The sequence below is a fragment of the Oryza sativa genome, chromosome 9, assembly GCF_034140825.1.
Source record: "Oryza sativa Japonica Group chromosome 9, ASM3414082v1".
NCBI lineage: Eukaryota > Viridiplantae > Streptophyta > Magnoliopsida > Poales > Poaceae > Oryza > Oryza sativa.
In genome coordinates this window covers 15205898-15223721 of record NC_089043.1, presented here as the reverse complement: position 1 = coordinate 15223721, position 17824 = coordinate 15205898, and the positions used below count along the sequence as shown (strand labels likewise).

General features: G+C 41.3%; 1 protein-coding gene and 1 non-coding gene across 2 annotated transcripts; both read left to right on the top strand.

Annotated features, from left to right (window-relative positions):
* The first annotated feature begins 7156 nt into the window (after positions 1-7156).
* LOC4346807 (protein SAWADEE HOMEODOMAIN HOMOLOG 1) lies at positions 7157-12563 on the top strand. Its single transcript, XM_015795972.3, has 9 exons — positions 7157-7269; positions 8626-8711; positions 10075-10120; positions 10191-10395; positions 10478-10547; positions 11019-11070; positions 11516-11659; positions 11835-11954; positions 12113-12563. Exons 1-9 carry the CDS (start codon positions 7231-7233, stop codon positions 12158-12160), a joined length of 810 nt encoding a protein of 269 aa, XP_015651458.1. The 5' UTR covers positions 7157-7230; the 3' UTR covers positions 12161-12563.
* A 145-nt stretch (positions 12564-12708) lies between these two features.
* On the top strand, positions 12709-12781 carry TRNAK-CUU (transfer RNA lysine (anticodon CUU)). The gene has a single exon. It is a non-coding gene; the product is annotated as a tRNA-Lys (tRNA).
* Positions 12782-17824: the final 5043 nt, after the last annotated feature.

The following is a 17824-nucleotide window of genomic DNA, read 5'->3' as shown; positions in this document are numbered from 1 at the left end:
CAAGTTAATCTTCCACCATTCCCACGGTGTTTTTCCTAGGGTTAATTTTAGAGATAATCCATTATATGCCACTGACTTTGTCGCACGTCTATGATTTGCCACCGACTTTGTCACGTTCTACAATATACCATCAACTTTTGCTTAACTTCTACGATTTACCATCGCCGTCCGGTTAGCCTCCGTTAGTACTGTACAATTTTATCCAAATGACCAAAATACCCCTAATGAAAAAAATTTCTAAATGTGGATAAAAATTTCAAAATATCATATTATAAACATAAGATTGTAAACATCCAAACTTTGGCCAAAAATTTAAATTTTGATATTTCAGAATTTTTATCCAAAATTTGAAATTTTTTGTCCCATGGGTATTTTGGTCATTTTGACAAATTTGTACAGTCCTAAAGGAGACTAACCGGACGGCGATAGTAAATCGTAGAAGTTAAGCAAAAGTTGATGGTATATTGTAGAATGTGATAAAGTCAGCGGCAAATCGTGGACGTGTGATAAAGTCAGTGGCGTATAATGGATTGTCTCTTAATTTTATCCATGCCATTGCAACTTTGCCAGTTTAGAAAAATACCATTACTATTCATGATATCCTTAGGTGCTATTGAAATTTTGCAAAATTGAAACTGTGCCATCGCCGTCACGTTTTCCATCCCTTCCGTCTTGTTCCTTCTCTTCTTCTCCTCTCCTTCTTCCTTCTCTTTGTTTCTTCTCCTCCCCGTCGGTCGGCCGTGCCTCCGCACAAACTCGACGAGGGTGAAGAGGGCGCCGCCGCCGCCGCCACGGAGCTCGAGGAGGGTACACGCTGCCGATATGTTGCCGTAGCCGAGCCACCGCAGAAGACGGAAGTGGCCAAGGCTGAGCGGGTACTTGCGCGTGCTCGTCGCCCAGATCGCCTCCCACAGCCCGTCCTCGGCGCCACCCCTTGCCGCCACACCAACGCTGGAGGAGCGCCATCGTCATCGTCGCTGACGACGGCCACCGCCGTCCTGGACGAATGGGCAGCGACCATGTCGATGACGACATCAGCGTAGATCGGGTTGATGGCTCCCGCCGTCTCCGTCGTCATCACACACGATGACGCACGCATCGCCCACCTCGTCTCGTGCCTCGCCAAACAACGATGATATTCTCCGCCTGTTCTGTGCTCGCCAAGGCAGTCGCAAGCTGATCTTCAAGTGCAGAGCTTCTTTTGATCAAGTCTCCTATTTTTCTATTGTATAGATGACTAATGTCTGAAGAGCATCTTGCTATCCTTCTTGCACTTTGATCCCGCGGTCTCCAGATTTTCTTTCTTGCTGGATAAAATTCTGGCCATGTCAATCTGAGCATCAGTTCCTGTTCTCCTGCTCCAATGAGTATACCTCCTGCCGCACGGCGTCGTCGTCTCTCCTCCACGGCCACCACAAGAAGAAGGCCAGCGGCGCGGCTCACAGGCGTCGTTGTCGTCCGTGCCGCTGACGCTGGGTGCGTCGGTAGCCGTAGGCAACTACGTCACCCACCTGGGCCTCGGCATGCCGGCGACCTTCTACCGTGATGGTCGTCGACATGGGCTCATCGCTCACCTAGCTGCAGTGCTCCTTGTGCTCGGTGTCGTGCCACCGGCAGGCTGGCCCTGTGTTCGACCCGCGCGTCAGCTACCTCAGCAAGGGCGCCGTCTGTCACGCCCGGAATTTCTATCCAAAATTCTAAACGCTTACATGTGTGTGAACCCTCGTCCAGGAATCAGCCGAGGCACACAATAACAAATTGATAATATAGTACAATTATTACTCTAATTAATAAGCGAAATAAAATGTCATTACAGAGGTAGATAGTTCCTCTCAATCAATAAAGATCTAAGCAGCGGAAAATAAAATAAACGGCGCAGACGGCTCCACTCCACAGGCAGCTTGACCAAGGCTACACCTAATCCTCCACACCATCAGCATCATTGTAGAACTCTTCCTCTGATGAATGATTGCAAGGTGAGTATATGACATACTCAGCAAGCCACGCAGCAAATATGCAAGTGCACAGGATAACAAAGGATGGCATAGTAGGGTTTCATTTGCAAAAGCAGCATTTAGCAAATATTTGAGAATTTAATAAAACAGTTGAGTAATAATTAAACAATATTAATCCAACGCTATACAACATACCCTGTTGCATAGGCCCAACCATTCTGAACAACCATCCCGGCTGCACAGTTCTATCTCCAAACCAGGAATATACCATTCCAAACCAGGAGCTAATCAAATTATTACCAATTAAAGCATCACTTACTATGGTGAGAAGGGTGAGACTAATCACGAAAGATATTGTTAGACCCGCCCATAACCGCGGGCACGGCTATTCGAATAGTTTTACTCTGATCAGAGGTGTACCACTGTACCCACAAGACACAACCCCACATCATGTCACCATGTGCCTCAATACCACCACGGTACCTCGGAAAGGAGTTGTGACAATACCCCTTGCACAACACAATCCACTACAGCGCACCTTTCCTGGATCATAATCACCCCCTTATAAATAAGGCATGGACTCCCCAGCGACCCCCGTGGGCTTATCTCCGCCACTTCTCAGTCTGGTGCCCCGCAATGAACCATGCTATACAAAAGATAAAGCCGTTGCCCACGCTGGCTTGTGGTTGGCACGGTTAATGTTTCACAACCGAAACTCGTGAACCGGTCCTTAATTGTCATGAGCACGACCAACAAAATCATGTGCTCACAACCCACCTTTATCAGGTTTTAGTTGGCACATTAAATAATTAAACAATCACGATTGACCATCGTGAACTATCATTAAGCCATCATTAAATAATAATGAGTCATAAGTTATCCCAATAGTGAGCTAATGTTTCTAAGCATGGCTAAGCAATTATATCTAATATCTAGTTGAACCAATATAAATAAAGCTCAACTAGTCAAATTGTAATAACCCAAGGTATCAAGGAATAAAGTAATCAAATACAAAAGGGCTATAGCAAAGAATAGGTTAATTCCACCCAATGACATTCGAAAATAAATACAATAGTTGAATAGAAACAATAGCTTTAAATAGGATCAACATGCTCAAAGGGTTGTTTGGGATCTGTGTGACTTGCCTTGCTGGCCTTGGAACTCTTCAAATTCTTCTCCTGCGAAAACGGACTCTCCGGAAACGGCGGAATCTAAGCAGAAAGAAGCAAAATCACCAAAACAGCATATAAATAAGCATGAACAGTACATGTGGATATTTTTAACATGTAGATCTCAATTTTAGAAAAATTTAGAGACTTGAACCAACTAAATCCGAGCTAAGATGAATTAGTTATGAATTTTTGAAGATTTAATCGGATTAAAACACTTAAATTGATTTTAATTGAATTATGACGCAATAATGAATTATTTTTGAAAAGGAAAAAGGGGTTTATTGCGTCAGCGGCTAGGGTTTCGGTGGACCGGGCGCACGGGCGACGGTTCACGCGAACGGACGGCCGAGATCGATCCATCCAAAACGGACGGCCGAGATCGATCGGTCTACGACCGGCTCACGGGAGAGGGCGACGATGACGTCGGCGGTGACGTCACCACCGGCGGCGGCGGCTCGGCGGCTCGGGCGCGCATGCTCGCCGGCGAACGGCGGCACTTCGGCACGAACGGAGAGCACCAACGGGTAGAGCGCGACGCGGCGAACTCACCGGTGACCAAAAGAGCGGCGGAAGATCAACAGACAGCGACGGCGACGAGGAGGAAGCGGCGGCAAACTTCGGGTCGACGGCGGCGACGGTGTTCCGGCGGTCTTCGGCGGCGGTGAAGGAGCGGACGAGAACGGCGGCGACTTGGCGATCATGACGGTGGCCTTCCCGAGCGATGACGACGACCGAGACGGCGGCGGCGCACGGCTGGAGCGACGGCGGTGACGGCGGCGCTAGGTTGCACGGCGCTAGAGCTCTTCCGGCGACGAGAGGCGAAGGCGAGAGTGGCGGCGGGTAGAGGAGACACCGGGGAACCTTTTAAAGGGGCTCGGAGGCGACGGCGAAGGCCCACGGCGGCTGGCGACGAGAAGGAAGGTTTAGGGTTCGGAGGAGAGAGACGAATCCGATTCGAACTCGATTCCAACAATTTCCAAAACGAATTAGCCGATGTTTCCAAAGGAGAAAAGGTAGAGGAGATCCCGAGGATCATTTCCCCTCTATCAATTCGGCCGGAGAAGGAAAGGAGCGGCCGGATTTGGAAAGGAACGGCGGCGGCGCGAAACTAGGGTTTCGGGCGGCGGCGGCCGGAGGTTGACAACGGCCCTGACAGGTGGGCCCCACCTGTCAGCGGGCGGACGCACGCGCGCGGCTGCGGCGGACTGGGCCGGACTGGGCCGAGGAGAGAGAGAGCGGTTTTGGGCCGACTTTTGGCCCAAAGCCAAAAGAGACTTTTTAAAACCTTTTTCAATTTAAATTATTTCTTAAATGCAATTCCATTTATTGAAAATACTTCCTTAGCTCAAATAAATCCCAGAAAAATCTAGGAATTATAGAATTAAGCAAAGTATTTAATGAAATTTTATCTGGCCCCATTTTATATTGGAATTTATTAATTAAAATTAGATCTTCTCTTCTAGGCTTTTAAAATAAATTCTAAAAATTCCATTTAAACAACAATTTATATATTTTGAATTTTCAGGGTGTGACACAGTCTCCTTCGGCTCAGGCTCCTGCGCGTGGACATGGCGTTCGCCGGCAGCACGACGCTGAGGCATGGCTGGCCGACGGGGAGAAGAAACGAAGAGAAGAGGAAGGAGATGAGAAAAAGAGACGGAAGAAGACGGAAGTGATGGAAAACATCACGGCGATGGCATCGTTCTAAATTTATAAAATTTCAGTAATACCTAAACAATAGAGGGCTGCTATATACCGGTATACCGTTCGGACGGTACAGGCCTACAAGCAGTTAGCCGGACGATTCCTTCCGTTCAATTAGTATGTCATGTATATTGTCATCGTGTCTCAAAAGGTGTGTCATGTCACCCCCATTGACCCATCATTTGTCATTTTGTCCACGTGCATACGCAAAAAAATCTTCATGTGATAGCCAAGCTAGTTTAGTATAGCAAGTAGTAGCCTACCTAGCTACCAGGTATCAAATCTGTTACTGGGTACGTATCACATCTGATACCGAGTGAGCATTAAGTCTATTATCAGGTATCACACCTGATACCGAGTGGGTGCCATGCCTCATAACAGGCATCGTGTGTGATACCGTTTGGTATCAAGTACCAGATAACCGGATGGCCAAGTATCATATTTGATACATGCTGGGCATCGGTCTTGATAAACGATACCTGGTGGTTATCAGTCCCAGTATCATAGCTACTATATACCGCAATTCCATTCAAAAACGATATGATACCGGTTAGATATCAAGTCCTGATATCTAACCGGTATCATGCGTTTCTGCCACGTATCAGGTGATACTTGTGAGGTATCAGATGATACCTATCAGGTATCATGCGATTCTCACCACGTGGTGGGTGATGCTTACGATGTATCAGGTCCTGATACCTAGCCGGTATCGGGTGATACCTATTAGGTATCATGCGATTCTACCATATATCAGGTGATACTTGTGAAGTATCAGATGATACCTATTAGGTATCATGTGATTCTTACCACGTGGTGGGTGATGCTTGCGATGTATCAGGTCCTGATACCTAGCTGGTATCGGGTGATACCTATCAGGTATCGAGATGTATCATGCGATTCTTACAACATAAAAGATGATACCTATCAAGTATCATGCGATTCTTACAACGTAGAAGATGATATCTATCAGGTATTATGCGATTCTTACCATGTAGAAGATGATTCTACCACACTCCACAGCCAACCATGACCAGGTCAACAAGCTCTTTACACCCCGTCTTGTCTCTTTGCTCCCTCGAAGCAGCAGATGGATAGGATGAAGGCCTGGACTCACAGCGGGATCGACGGCCAGCGGCCAGCGACGAAGGCGACGACTAGAGAGGGCCTGTGACAGAGTTGGGGCGCTGGCGGAGGGCGCACCGGCTAGCCACGCGGATGGAGCCGGAGGTGGGCGTTAACGGCGGCGCCGTGGATGGCGGGTGGCGGTGCTGGAGCTCCAAGCAGCAATCCGGCGACCGCGTCGCTGTCGGCCGCATCCTCCGTTGTCGCTCCCCACGCCGGGCTCGTCGCCGCGGCCACGTCCTCCACCGTTCGTGCCTCACGCCACGCGGAAGCTCGTCGCCGGAGTCCGCGATGCCGGGGGCTTGTCGGGGACGGCCGCGTCGGAGCTCGTCGCCGGCGACCGCGTCCTCCGTCATGCACACCCATGCCACGCGGCTCGTCGCCGCGGCCACATCCTCCGCCGTCCGTGCCTCACGCCACGCTGAAGCTCGTCGTCGGAGTCCGCGATGCCGGGGGCTCGTCGGGGGCGGCCGCGTCGGAGCTCGTCGCTGGTGACCGCGTCCTCCGTCATCCACACCCATGCCACGCCGGAGCTCGTCGTTGACTTAGTTGCAGCAGCACGTGTGAGAGAGATGTTGTAGAAAGAATAGCTAGGTAGAAGAAGAGTGGATTGGTTGGTGTCTATCCTATCCCGTCGGGACGGTATACCGGTGTTCAGCATTTCCCTTTTCCTATTAGGTGAATTGTAGTGGTATTTTTCTAAACAAACAAATTTATAGTGGCATAGATCCAATTATAAATCAAACTTCCAATTTTGGCTGTGTTTAATTCCACGCTAAAATTGAAAGTTTAAAGAAATTGGAACAATGTGACGAAAAAATTAGAAGTTCGTGTGGGTAAGAAAGTTTGATGTGACGGAAAAATTAGAAGTTTGAAGAAAAAAGTTGAAATCTTAGGCCGAGTTTAGTTCCAATTTTTTTCTTCAAACTTCCAATTGAACTAAACTCGGTCATAAACTTTAATTTTTCCATCGTATCGTTCCAATTTCAACTAAACTTTAACTAAACACACCCTAAAGAGGGCCAGAATTCCAAACAGGCTTCCAATCTGTCCTGAGAAACCTGTCAGTGTCTGGCATGGCAGGATGATTCCTGGGCCCACCAACCAGTCCCTTCCTTGGCCATTATCTGGTGGGGCCCACTCAACCACTTCCCCTACTTCTCTTTTAATTTTTTTTTCTTTTTCCTTTTCATTTTCTTTTCTACTCTTTGCTGCAAGTTGGGAGGAGGGCGTCTTCCCCGTTCTTCCGGCGGCGGAGACCTCGCCGGCGGCGAGAAATGGAGCGGCGATCGAGCGTTCGCTTCGCGCCATCCGAGGTGAGGCCTCGCCGCGCCCCATCCATTCCCCCCTCTCGTCGGCGCCCCTGTGGTGGGGTTCCGCTTGGGGTGGTGCTGCTTCTCCGGGGTTCTTGTTGGGTTGGGGTGGGGAGAGACGGACGGGCCGGGGCATCTCCGCGATTGAGCTGGGAGAAATTTCTCTGGTTCTTCGGGGGATCGGATTCGCCCTGCTGCTGTTTATGCCTCCCCACGCTCCATTTCGTTCAAGTGGTGTGGTTTCTTGGTGGGTTTTGGTCGGGGTTCTTGTGGGGGCCATGGGAAGTTCTCTCCCCTTGTGTATGATGAAATTGATTGGGATTTTGATGCTATGGCGACTTTATTTGCTAGTGCGCATTCAGGTGATTACATGCAGGCTTGTGATGTACTATAGTTATTCAGCATCTGTTGACTAATCTTGACTACAGTGTATATTTGTTCCTTTTCTTTTTTGCTTACTGAACAAAATGTTCAGTTTAGCATTGGGTGATCCTGGTAGAAGTTTATACTCTTTTCATAAATATGAAGAGTCATGAGGCACTGATGTTTTTGGCTAGAATGCTGCATGTAGTGATCAATGCATGCAACAATAAAATACTGGCATATTGCATTATTCATTTAACCGGTCATATTGATGCCAAAGAATAGCTAAATGTGAGTCCTAATCAAAGTCACGAGGTTGAGTCAAGGAAGTGGCTATCCTCCTATTCAGATATTCTTCTGTGGCCACTGGTCAGCATTGCTATTTTGCCAACTCTTCCTTCTTTGTTAAACTTAATATTCTTGTAACTGAAGCAGAATAACTTATTCTTTTCAGTTCTTTGCTCCTGTAAATGGGAAAAACACTTCGGTTGAGTTTGTTCTTCCACTCTTCAATATATCCTAACTACTGGAGAAAAGGATATTCGATGGTCCTTTGTGGGCTTTTAGTAGTGCACAATGTGTACTTATTAGATTGCTGTGTTTTGCATCCTATGGCCAATTTTAAGAGTTAAACTCTATAGTTCATCATTTGTGTGTTGCCTATCCATTTCAGAGGAAGGAAGAAGGGAAAGTAAATGCTCCTTTGTTAGCTTTACGTAGTTTCATGATTCAACATGAATTCTCTAGTTGTAAATCAATCTCTATTTAGCTATGCATGTAATGACTAGAAATGGGAACACAAAGGAGATCCTATCCATTTTTTTTAAAGTTAGGAGATGGGGCTCAAATGATCCCAACCACTGTACCTAAGTGAACTACTAGTATAGTACACAGTCTTTCCCTCTGCATGCTGTATTATCATGGTTAAATCAGCTATACAATTTGTACTATGCTAGTTTGCATCTTCCATGGTAACCTAAATACTTCCTCGTGCAGATTGCAAGGATGGAGAAGTTGGTTACACATAAAAAGGAACAAGTCTTGGATGAAATTTTCTGCCGGAAGCTCGCAGAAGAATTTAAGTGAGTCCCACAGTGTTACAACCTTACAGGGTGTTCTAAACCTTTTTATTGTAGGTAAAACTTTGACATTTACCATTGCCAAGGCTGACATGCCCAAAAGGCCACTCAACTATATATAATCATTCTAATGCCACTGTGAAGAGAGGATCTATTCTATTTTTGCCCTTTTCAGTCTTTTTTTCAATCATTTGGTCTAGACTCTAGACCCACACATTGCTCGGTAATTTTGCCCTTGTACGCTGTAGCGCTCTTCTTATCCTTGGTGACCAGAATGGGGTGGCATCCTTGTCGAGCAGCTCCAGGTCACATAAGGCCAGCATGTGGTGGTGAGGGCCAGCGGTTATGACCAAAAGTTTGCAGTTGGGCTTGCTCAGGGATAGCGCTCCAATGATGTCTGGTCGAGATGGTCCGAGCATTACATATACTTGATGATGGTGAAGTTGTTCAGAGTGTTGAATCATGACTAGATGACCTGTGGTGACATGAGAATGGTAGTCTGGGTCTGGATAAGATGTCCTCAGCAGATACGAACTTCCATCTGCGCGTGGTTTCATTATGAGGAGTAGCAGGTCAGAAGGACTTTGGTGGCTTGGTGCTCACGTGTGCCATGCATGACAGCAGTGGCTGCGAGGCATTAGCCAGTCCAGTCATGTTTGAGGAATTTAGATTCATGTTTTATTGTATTGGAGATAGGTGCTTGGATAACCAATAATCTTGCTGACCGTGGGTGCAAGAATAGGTCAATTGTGTGGCACATCTTTGCCATGAATGTCAGTGTTATAAGGTGGCGGTGGTCCTTTATCTTTTAAATAACAGTATGGTTGGGATAGCTTAATGCCATCAACACTAACCTAATTCGTAATTTGTAACAAACAAACTGAACTGTGCGGTGTCATGTCCGATGATGAGAGAAAATTAGATGGGAGTAGGGGGAAGAATCTAGGAAAGAGGAAATGGCAATTCAGGTTGGGAAAAAGACATGTATTATTCTAAAAAAGGCTCAAAATGGCAAAATAGTATTCACGTTGGAGCATTTACATTCTGTGGAGTGGCATATTTTAGATTATCAATCTTTTGGATTGGCAAACATTTAATTTTCCTTTATTTTTATTCTGAATCAATAAGTAGAGAGTAGAGACTATAGGCTTCGATCGTAGTTTTCTGCAAGAAGCTTATGAAAGGATCGAAGTGTCTTCTGTTGTTCTCCTTAAGCAGATATGTCTTAAATAGTTAAATGTTGTCTAACTGTATGAATACTGGTGTTGCAAAAACGTTTCTTTTTAATTTGTGAATTATTATTGACATGCAATAGCTTCAAACTAATGATTATGGTTTTTTTTATTTCATTTTCTGCTGTGCGCAGTTGTTCTCCAGGCCGAGTTGGAAGTAAAGCACTACAGGCTGTGCAGGTTATACCGTCTGACTCTTGTTATGCCCCAAATTTCAATTTGTGTACTATAATAACATCTGCTTGAACAGGTTCAAGAATGGTTCCGTCAAAAGTTCCCTGCATCAACTGTTATACCTCCTTGTTTGCCTACTGGCTCTGAAGAAAAGGCTTTAGCCTCCCAAGCAAGTGCACCGGTTTCTGAAGAAAAGCCTCCATCATCTGAAGAAAATGCTTTAGCTGTTGATACAAGCATTTCAAATGATATAGGCGAGGTTTCGCCGGATTTACCTATAGGTAGTTCCGTAGTTGCAAATATTATAATCTGTTAAAGCATGATGCTTCGTGCATTATTTCTTATGTGTTGACTTCTTTTCAGACAACATAGATAAGCTTCCTGAAATTGAAGACATGCAGTTCGAGGCTAGGTCTTCAAAGGATTTTGCTTGGTGAATACCCTTTTACTTTGTAACGATACAATTCTTGTTTCCTTTGACCCTTTCTCCCATATACTTTCCATTTCCTTGTCTTCAAAATTTTAATGCTAATCATGCAGGATCAAGCAATATATTTAACTTCTGTTGAAAGTTGTACCCAAGTTTGTTGTGTTAGGAGTACTTAGAGACATAATTCCCATCAATGGGAAGGTTTGCCATGACAAATCACTTGCTCCTTTCCTGATTATGCTAGTTTGGTACGTTAGAACCTAGAATGCTAGAACTGTGGTAGTGATCTCAGTTAACTTTGCAACTGGGCATTTGTGCAGTGTTCTTAGTACTTAGTACTGCTGTATGAAGCTGGAAGTTTAATGTTTGTACATGTACTGACTAATTTCAAGTTTTCTTATCTTGTTTTGTTTCTTAACTTTGGCAAGCCAACACTAATGCCATAGTCATCACATGATTTTCTGTGCTATGCAGGTATGATATCGCCACTTTCTTAGCATACAGGAAGTTAAGTTCTGGTGAATTTGTAAGTAGAATAATTGATGTTGTAGGATATGTTTGCATTTATGTCTCTTCAGCTGATAGTTTATTTATCGGCTTGCTAGCATATGTCATGTGTTCTTTTTTTTTTTCCTCAGAAGTATTTGTGCACTGCCCTGAATTTTAGAATGTCTCAGACCCCTATGTTACTAATTGTATGCTGCCTTTCTCCCAAGAAGTCTTTGATTCAAAATTCCGGACCTTTCTTTATACTACTAAAAATTTTAGACTCTTTAATAATAACGTTTCCATGCGCTTCAGCTTGATCTTAAGTTTGAACCACATGGATTTTGGAGAGTCTTCAATGATAACATATTCGTTTTCTTCTTAGGTCTGATCACATGAATCTCGTTATTGCATTTTATAATTGTTCGCACCGTACAAATTAAAGATCTATTTTTGAAAACTCTATTTCTTCATTATTGTTCTAGGAAGTCCGAGTGAGATTTCAAGGATTTGGGGCTGAAGAGGATGAATGGATCAATGTCCGGAAGGCTATCCGCCTGCAATCCATCCCGTTGGAATCATCAGAATGCAAACTCATCAGGGAAGGAGACCTTGTCCTCTGTTTCAAGGTAGGGTAAAGGGTAATGACGTTCCCTTTTTCTTTTGCCCTGAAACTATAACTGAGAGGCTATACAATATGTTGTACTGCTGCAACTTTCTACTTTCGAGTCGTTTTTATTGATTTTTTTAAAATGTATTTTTTATTGAAGTTTTTCCTTTCCTCATTGTGATTTTGTTCATTAGGAGAGCAATGATGAAGCATTGCATTTCGATGCGCATGTTCTGGAAATCCAGCGGAAACAACATGATATAAGGGGGTGCAGATGTGTCTTCCTTGTCGAATACGACCATGATGGAACCCAGGTAATTTCAACCAATCCTACCCACGTATCCTTAGAACAAAAAATGATATGCCGTTCCTGCGAATGTTCAACCATTAAATCACAAATGATATGCCGTTCCTGCAAATGATATAATTTAGCTTGATGCTGATAAACTTGCTGTTTTTTTTCTGATGCCAGGAGAGGGTGAACCTGAGAAGATTGTCCCGGCGGCCAAAGCACTCCTGATGGCTTGTGTCAAACTGTCAAATACACATCTGCCTCTTGCCTCTTGCCGTATGCGCTAATGCTGAACTAACAGGAACTCCGAACCTAGTTAGGGGCTAAACTTTTTGCTTGGTTCAGAACTCATTGATGAGTACAGTAACCCCCCCCCCCCCCCGGTGATGGTACATTTCAACCCTCTTTGGCAAATTCCGAACCTAGTTAGGGGCTGTTCGTGGGGCTGCTTGATGGCCAAATTTTGTGCAGTAATTTGGGAGGAAAAGAGGGGGATTAGTCAAGACTGAACTGAAGAGCATATTACCTCCAAGAACTAACAGGATTGGACTTTTTAAATGCGTTGTGTTGGGTGTGAGATTCCACATTTCCATGGAAAATTCGTAATGCTCAGCGTTCTCGGCTTGGGTGATTTTCGTCTGCTTTTCTGCACTGGTACATTGTTCTTATCAGTATTCAGGTTCCTGCCCAACCTCACGAAATGCAATTGAAAAATTGTGCAATCTTTTTATAACTTTTACTTATAATAACATAAAAAATGCCATTCAGACAAGCTGGCCCGTCTAGCTCAGTCGGTAGAGCGCAAGGCTCTTAACCTTGTGGTCGTGGGTTCGAGCCCCACGGTGGGCGTCAACATTTTTTTGTTTTCATTTTTCCCTTTTTTTTTAAACAATCGCATTTTTGTTTTTGAGAATTCATTTTTTTAGGTTTTGTTATTTATTCTTCTCTCTTTTTATTTTCAAGATTTGCTTCACTCACATCTTTTGGAGCTTTTTTGCTTCCTATAACTTCTTGTTTTATTGTGTCTCGTCGTTTTTTCTTTCTGTTGGAACTGTTTGCACGTATGCTGATTGTTAATTGTATGCTGCCTTTCTCCCAAGAAGTCTTTGATTCAAAATTCCGGACCTTTCTTTATACTACTAAAAATTTTGGACTCTTTAATAATAACGTTTCCATGCGCTTCAGCTTGATCTTAAGTTTACCTCCACATTTAACTACACATTTACTTATTTAGCTTTGAAAACAGTAAGACAATGCTTTAGCTTTAGGTTGTGTTCGTTTCCTGTGGTTGAGAACTAATCTCTCCGACCTTGAAAACGGAGTGACTCATTAGTGCATGATTAGTTTAGTATTAGCTAAGTTTTTTTAAAAAAAGGATTAATATGATTTTTAAAGCAACTTTCGTAAAGATTTTTTTTTTTGCAAAAAAACACACACCTTTTAATAGTTTCATAAGCTTACGTGTGGAAAAAGAGTGAGGTGAGTTGGGAAAGGAGGGGGAATGGGGAAGAACACAACCTAAGATAGTTCTTGTCTGATTATAGTTACCGGATTAGCGTGAGCAAAACTCTTGAGACCTTAGCACGTTGTCATTTTTTAAAAGAAAAATCTTCACCAACATTTCTTAGAAAATTTTTCTGAAAATCAACTTTTTTTGGGGAAACACAGTATAATCGCAGATGCTCACAACGGGCGCATACTCTTTATGACCGTGCACACACATACCCGTATGGAGTAAAACGGTTTTGGAATTATAAAACGGTTTTGGAATGTTGATTTAGAAAGTTAAGTGATTATAAAACGGTTTTGAGACACACTGAAAGATTTTATGAAGAAAAGGAAAAAAAATCTCTCATGGATTGAGCAATTAAGTTGACCTTACCTAAGAATGTGTACAAGCATTTTGCTGAATTGAATGGACAAGTCCGAGTGCCCATTAGCTCTCCATAGAGATAGAGCACCAAGCAGCCAACACAGAGGTACTGAAACAACCTTGGTTCAACAACCTTTCGAGTTTCGATTTCACCGACAGGTGGGCCTAAAATATCAGCACTGTACCTACTGTCAGCTAGACGATAGTGACGACAACCCAGAACAGATACAATCAGCCTCATCGTGCCAAATGGCATATTTGCAAATGAAAATCAATTTGTGAATAAAACTTTTATATATGGGTTCTTAGCGATCTAAAAGCAAAGGCTGAAAAATAAACTTCGATGAAAATACTCCAAAATCAACTCCAAATTTAACGTTGAAAATTTAAATTTTGGTTGATAAGCATATGAATATGCCAAACAATAAGGCACAATATCTAATCACTTATCAGCGTTGTCCTGGCCCTTGAAAGCGATTAGTCTTCAATCATTAGTGTCATATATCCTATAGTTTATTAAATTATTCTTTTATAAGATACTTTCTCCGTCCTAAAATATGAAGAGTTTTAATGGACACAGTATTAAAGAAAGTAAATAGAATTAAATATAAAAAGATTATGATTGATTGATAAGAGAAAGTGGTGAAATGTTGTGATTAGTTCAGAAAGGAGTGTGGGTGAAAAATTTATTATAGTTTGGAGCAAATTTTGAATTCTAGAATTTGTATTTTAGGAAAGATGTAGTGCTAGATATTTTATTAGTCAATTATATTATATACTCCCTCCATTCACAAATATTCATCATATAAATTTTTTTGATGTTTTAAGAAATGATCAGCGTATTAAGTATTTCTTCTCACTGTCTTTTCATTTCTCTATGTAAAGTAAATGTTTCGACGCATGCATGTAGAGCATATATAGTTGCATCCCTTCATTTCGATCAGATGCTAGAATTTATATATATTTTGGAACGGATAGAGTACTAGATATTTTATTAATCAATTATATTATATAGTCCCTTCATTCACAAATATTCATTATATAGTACTTTTTCAATGTTTTAAGAAATGATCAGCGTATTAGGTATTTCTTCGCAGCGTATTTTCATTTCTCTACGTAAAGTAAATGTTTGGGTGCATGCATACAGAGCATAGTTGCATCCCTTCATATCCTGTAGTGAATGATGCGTTCACCAAAGCAACATTTTTTTTCTTTTTCTTCAATGCGTTGATCAAATGGATTAGGGATCAATCTTCTCCTCCTTGTGCAGTGTAAACATGGAATGCGGTGATCAATTCAGAATAGAGTGAGTATACCCTGTAAACACCTCCCCCAAGTCTGTAAACGGTACTCCCTCCATCCCAAAATATAAACATTTTTTAACTTTGACATAGTTTTTGAGATACTATTTTAACCAACAATATTTATAAAAATAAAATATTTTAAATAAAAAGCGTTACATATTATGCTAGTTTGATTAATGATAAATCTAATAACATCAATTTTACATGATTAAAATGGTTGACTTAGTACAATGATAAAAATGCTTATATTTTGGGACGGAGGAAGTGCGTCGCCTACCAGGCTACCACGGCCATCTGTTGAGGGATGTGCATTTTATGCTTCTAGCAACTTTATCACTCTAAAAAAAACTCTTCGAATTAACCCCTCGGTCTAGAAAAAATAGCTAAAATGCATAAAAATACAATACCGCCTGATTAAAATAATGTGCTTTCAAGTTGTTTTAGCGACTTCAAAATTATTGTAGTCCACTTCCGTCTTTTCAGGCTCTATATGCAGTTGGTAGTAACTTATGAGAATTTATAAAAGCTAGATTTTGGCTTTTACTTTGTTTTCTCATTTTTATAGTTACATATATATTCTCAGAATATATGTGAGAATTTGCGCTGTTTAGTGGAGCTGGATATTTTAAAAGGTAAACTCTTCTAAACAGGGTGTACATGTGTGAATTAGAGGATGTGGCCCTAGCTAGCTTTGTAATTAGCTGTTCTTGATCAAGCGTGTCAGTTTCGCCTACCGAAAATTCGTCAAATTAATGCACACAGATTATTTCGCCATCGTTTTGGGCATCCCATGGATCCCATGTTTCTCCCTCGCAGAAACATTCTGGCGCATGCTTGGCAACCGCCATGCCTGAGCTGTAGTACACTAGTGCTTGACTTGATCGAGAGATTTTTCTAATTATTGGCACGTTCCAGCTGGTGTGTGTGTCTATATATATATATATATATATATATATATATATATATATATATATATATATATATATATATATATATATATATATATATAGTAAATTTGTTTGGTGCTCCATGGTGCCCGGGCACCATTGTTGAAATTGAGTATATACCCAATTCAAATGAGTATGAAACTTTTTCAATTACTTAGGTATTAACATTAACTACTTTACTAACTAGTTTAAAGCAAGTTTGAACTGAATTTGAACTTGTTTTTGTTAGATTTTGATTCTAGGTATATAGCATCCATATATATAATTAGTTAGGTATGTAATCATGGATTGTGAAATAAAGTTAAATTTGAGTTGTTTTGTTGATAAGTATAGGTATGAATCAAATTATTATAACTAGGTATATACTCACAATTTGAAAATTTTGAAAAATTTGAGTAATTTTGTGCATTAGATACCATGGTGCCCGGGCACCATGGTGCCCCATATGAGTGTCCTATATATATATATATATATATATATATATATATATATATATATCTGCGCCGTAGGATCAGACCATATGATTGATAGAGCCAATTAATCACGCATACTATTTATTTGATTAACCAACTTGGGGGTTACATACATGTGGCCCAGCCGTGTGCCCATAACTATACCAGCTAATTAATCATCTCTATTTAACATTTATATGTATAGGTAGCATTCTTATCATATAACACTAGGTGAAACCTCACACGTTGCTGTAGGAATTTAGTATAACAATAATAAATAAAAATAACATATAAAATAGCTAGATAATATCAGATTAAGTAAGTTAGTGTGGTTTATGATAATTTAAATTTAAATAGTATGTAGATTGATGATTCAAATGTAAACGTAAGGTGGTACGAATTTATGAAAGAGGAAAAGTAGGAAGATAGTTTGCATCGTAGATTAATCATTTAAAGGCTATAAACAATTGAGGTGATATGGCTTAATTAGAGAAGAAATGATATAGATAATTTGTACATACATTAATCATTTAAGCACTAACTAAGTGAGGATGAACTATATAGATACATAGGATATTATAAAACATAATGAAGATATACATTGAAATATTATGTAAACATAATGATCTTAAATTTAATAAATTTAAAAGTTATAGCTAATATAACATGTTTGCATGATGTTTAAATGTCATGATTGTTAATGGATGATGATATGGTGTAATGATAGTTAGTGGATGATGATGTGGCATCTTTGCATGTCAAACTTAAAGAGTTAGTGGGTTATAAGAGAGGATATGTTAACACTTAAATTAGGGTCCCCATCGGTTGGCTTTTTCCCTAATAAGCCGGCTTATTAGGGAATAAAAACGAATTTGTAGGTAAAACTTTTATATATGTGTTATTGGTGACTTAAAAGCTAATATAAAAAGGAAATTACGTTGAAAATATCTCAAAATCAACCTCCAAATTAAGTTTGAAAATTTAAAATTTAACTTTTTCTTTGGCTGAACAGGCCATCCGATGAGAGCCTAGCAAAATTAGTCTTATTATTTTTTTTGGTTGGTACACACCTAACAAATTCATATAAAAAATAAGTATTTTACAAGTTTATATACTAGATTGCACTTAAATTCGTGTACCATGTCAATACAATGTGCTCTAATTTTGCGCATTGATCAGCACACTCTTCATTAATCACCACCGGATTAATCCTGTGTTTAGTTAGATAAGACCGAGTTTAGTTCCTAACTTTTTCTTTAAACTTTCAATTTTTTCATCCCAACAATTTTTTTCTACACACGTAAACTTTCAACTTT

Bases quoted from the DNA above. Each gene is read 5' to 3' on its own strand.
- LOC4346807 (XM_015795972.3), top strand. From the start codon at position 7,231: ATGGAGCGGCGATCGAGCGTTCGCTTCGCGCCATCCGAG. The intron at 10,396-10,477 runs GTAGTTCCGTAG...ACTTCTTTTCAG, and splicing joins TTCGCCGGATTTACCTATAG to ACAACATAGATAAGCTTCCT. The intron at 11,660-11,834 runs GTAGGGTAAAGG...TTTGTTCATTAG, and splicing joins ACCTTGTCCTCTGTTTCAAG to GAGAGCAATGATGAAGCATT.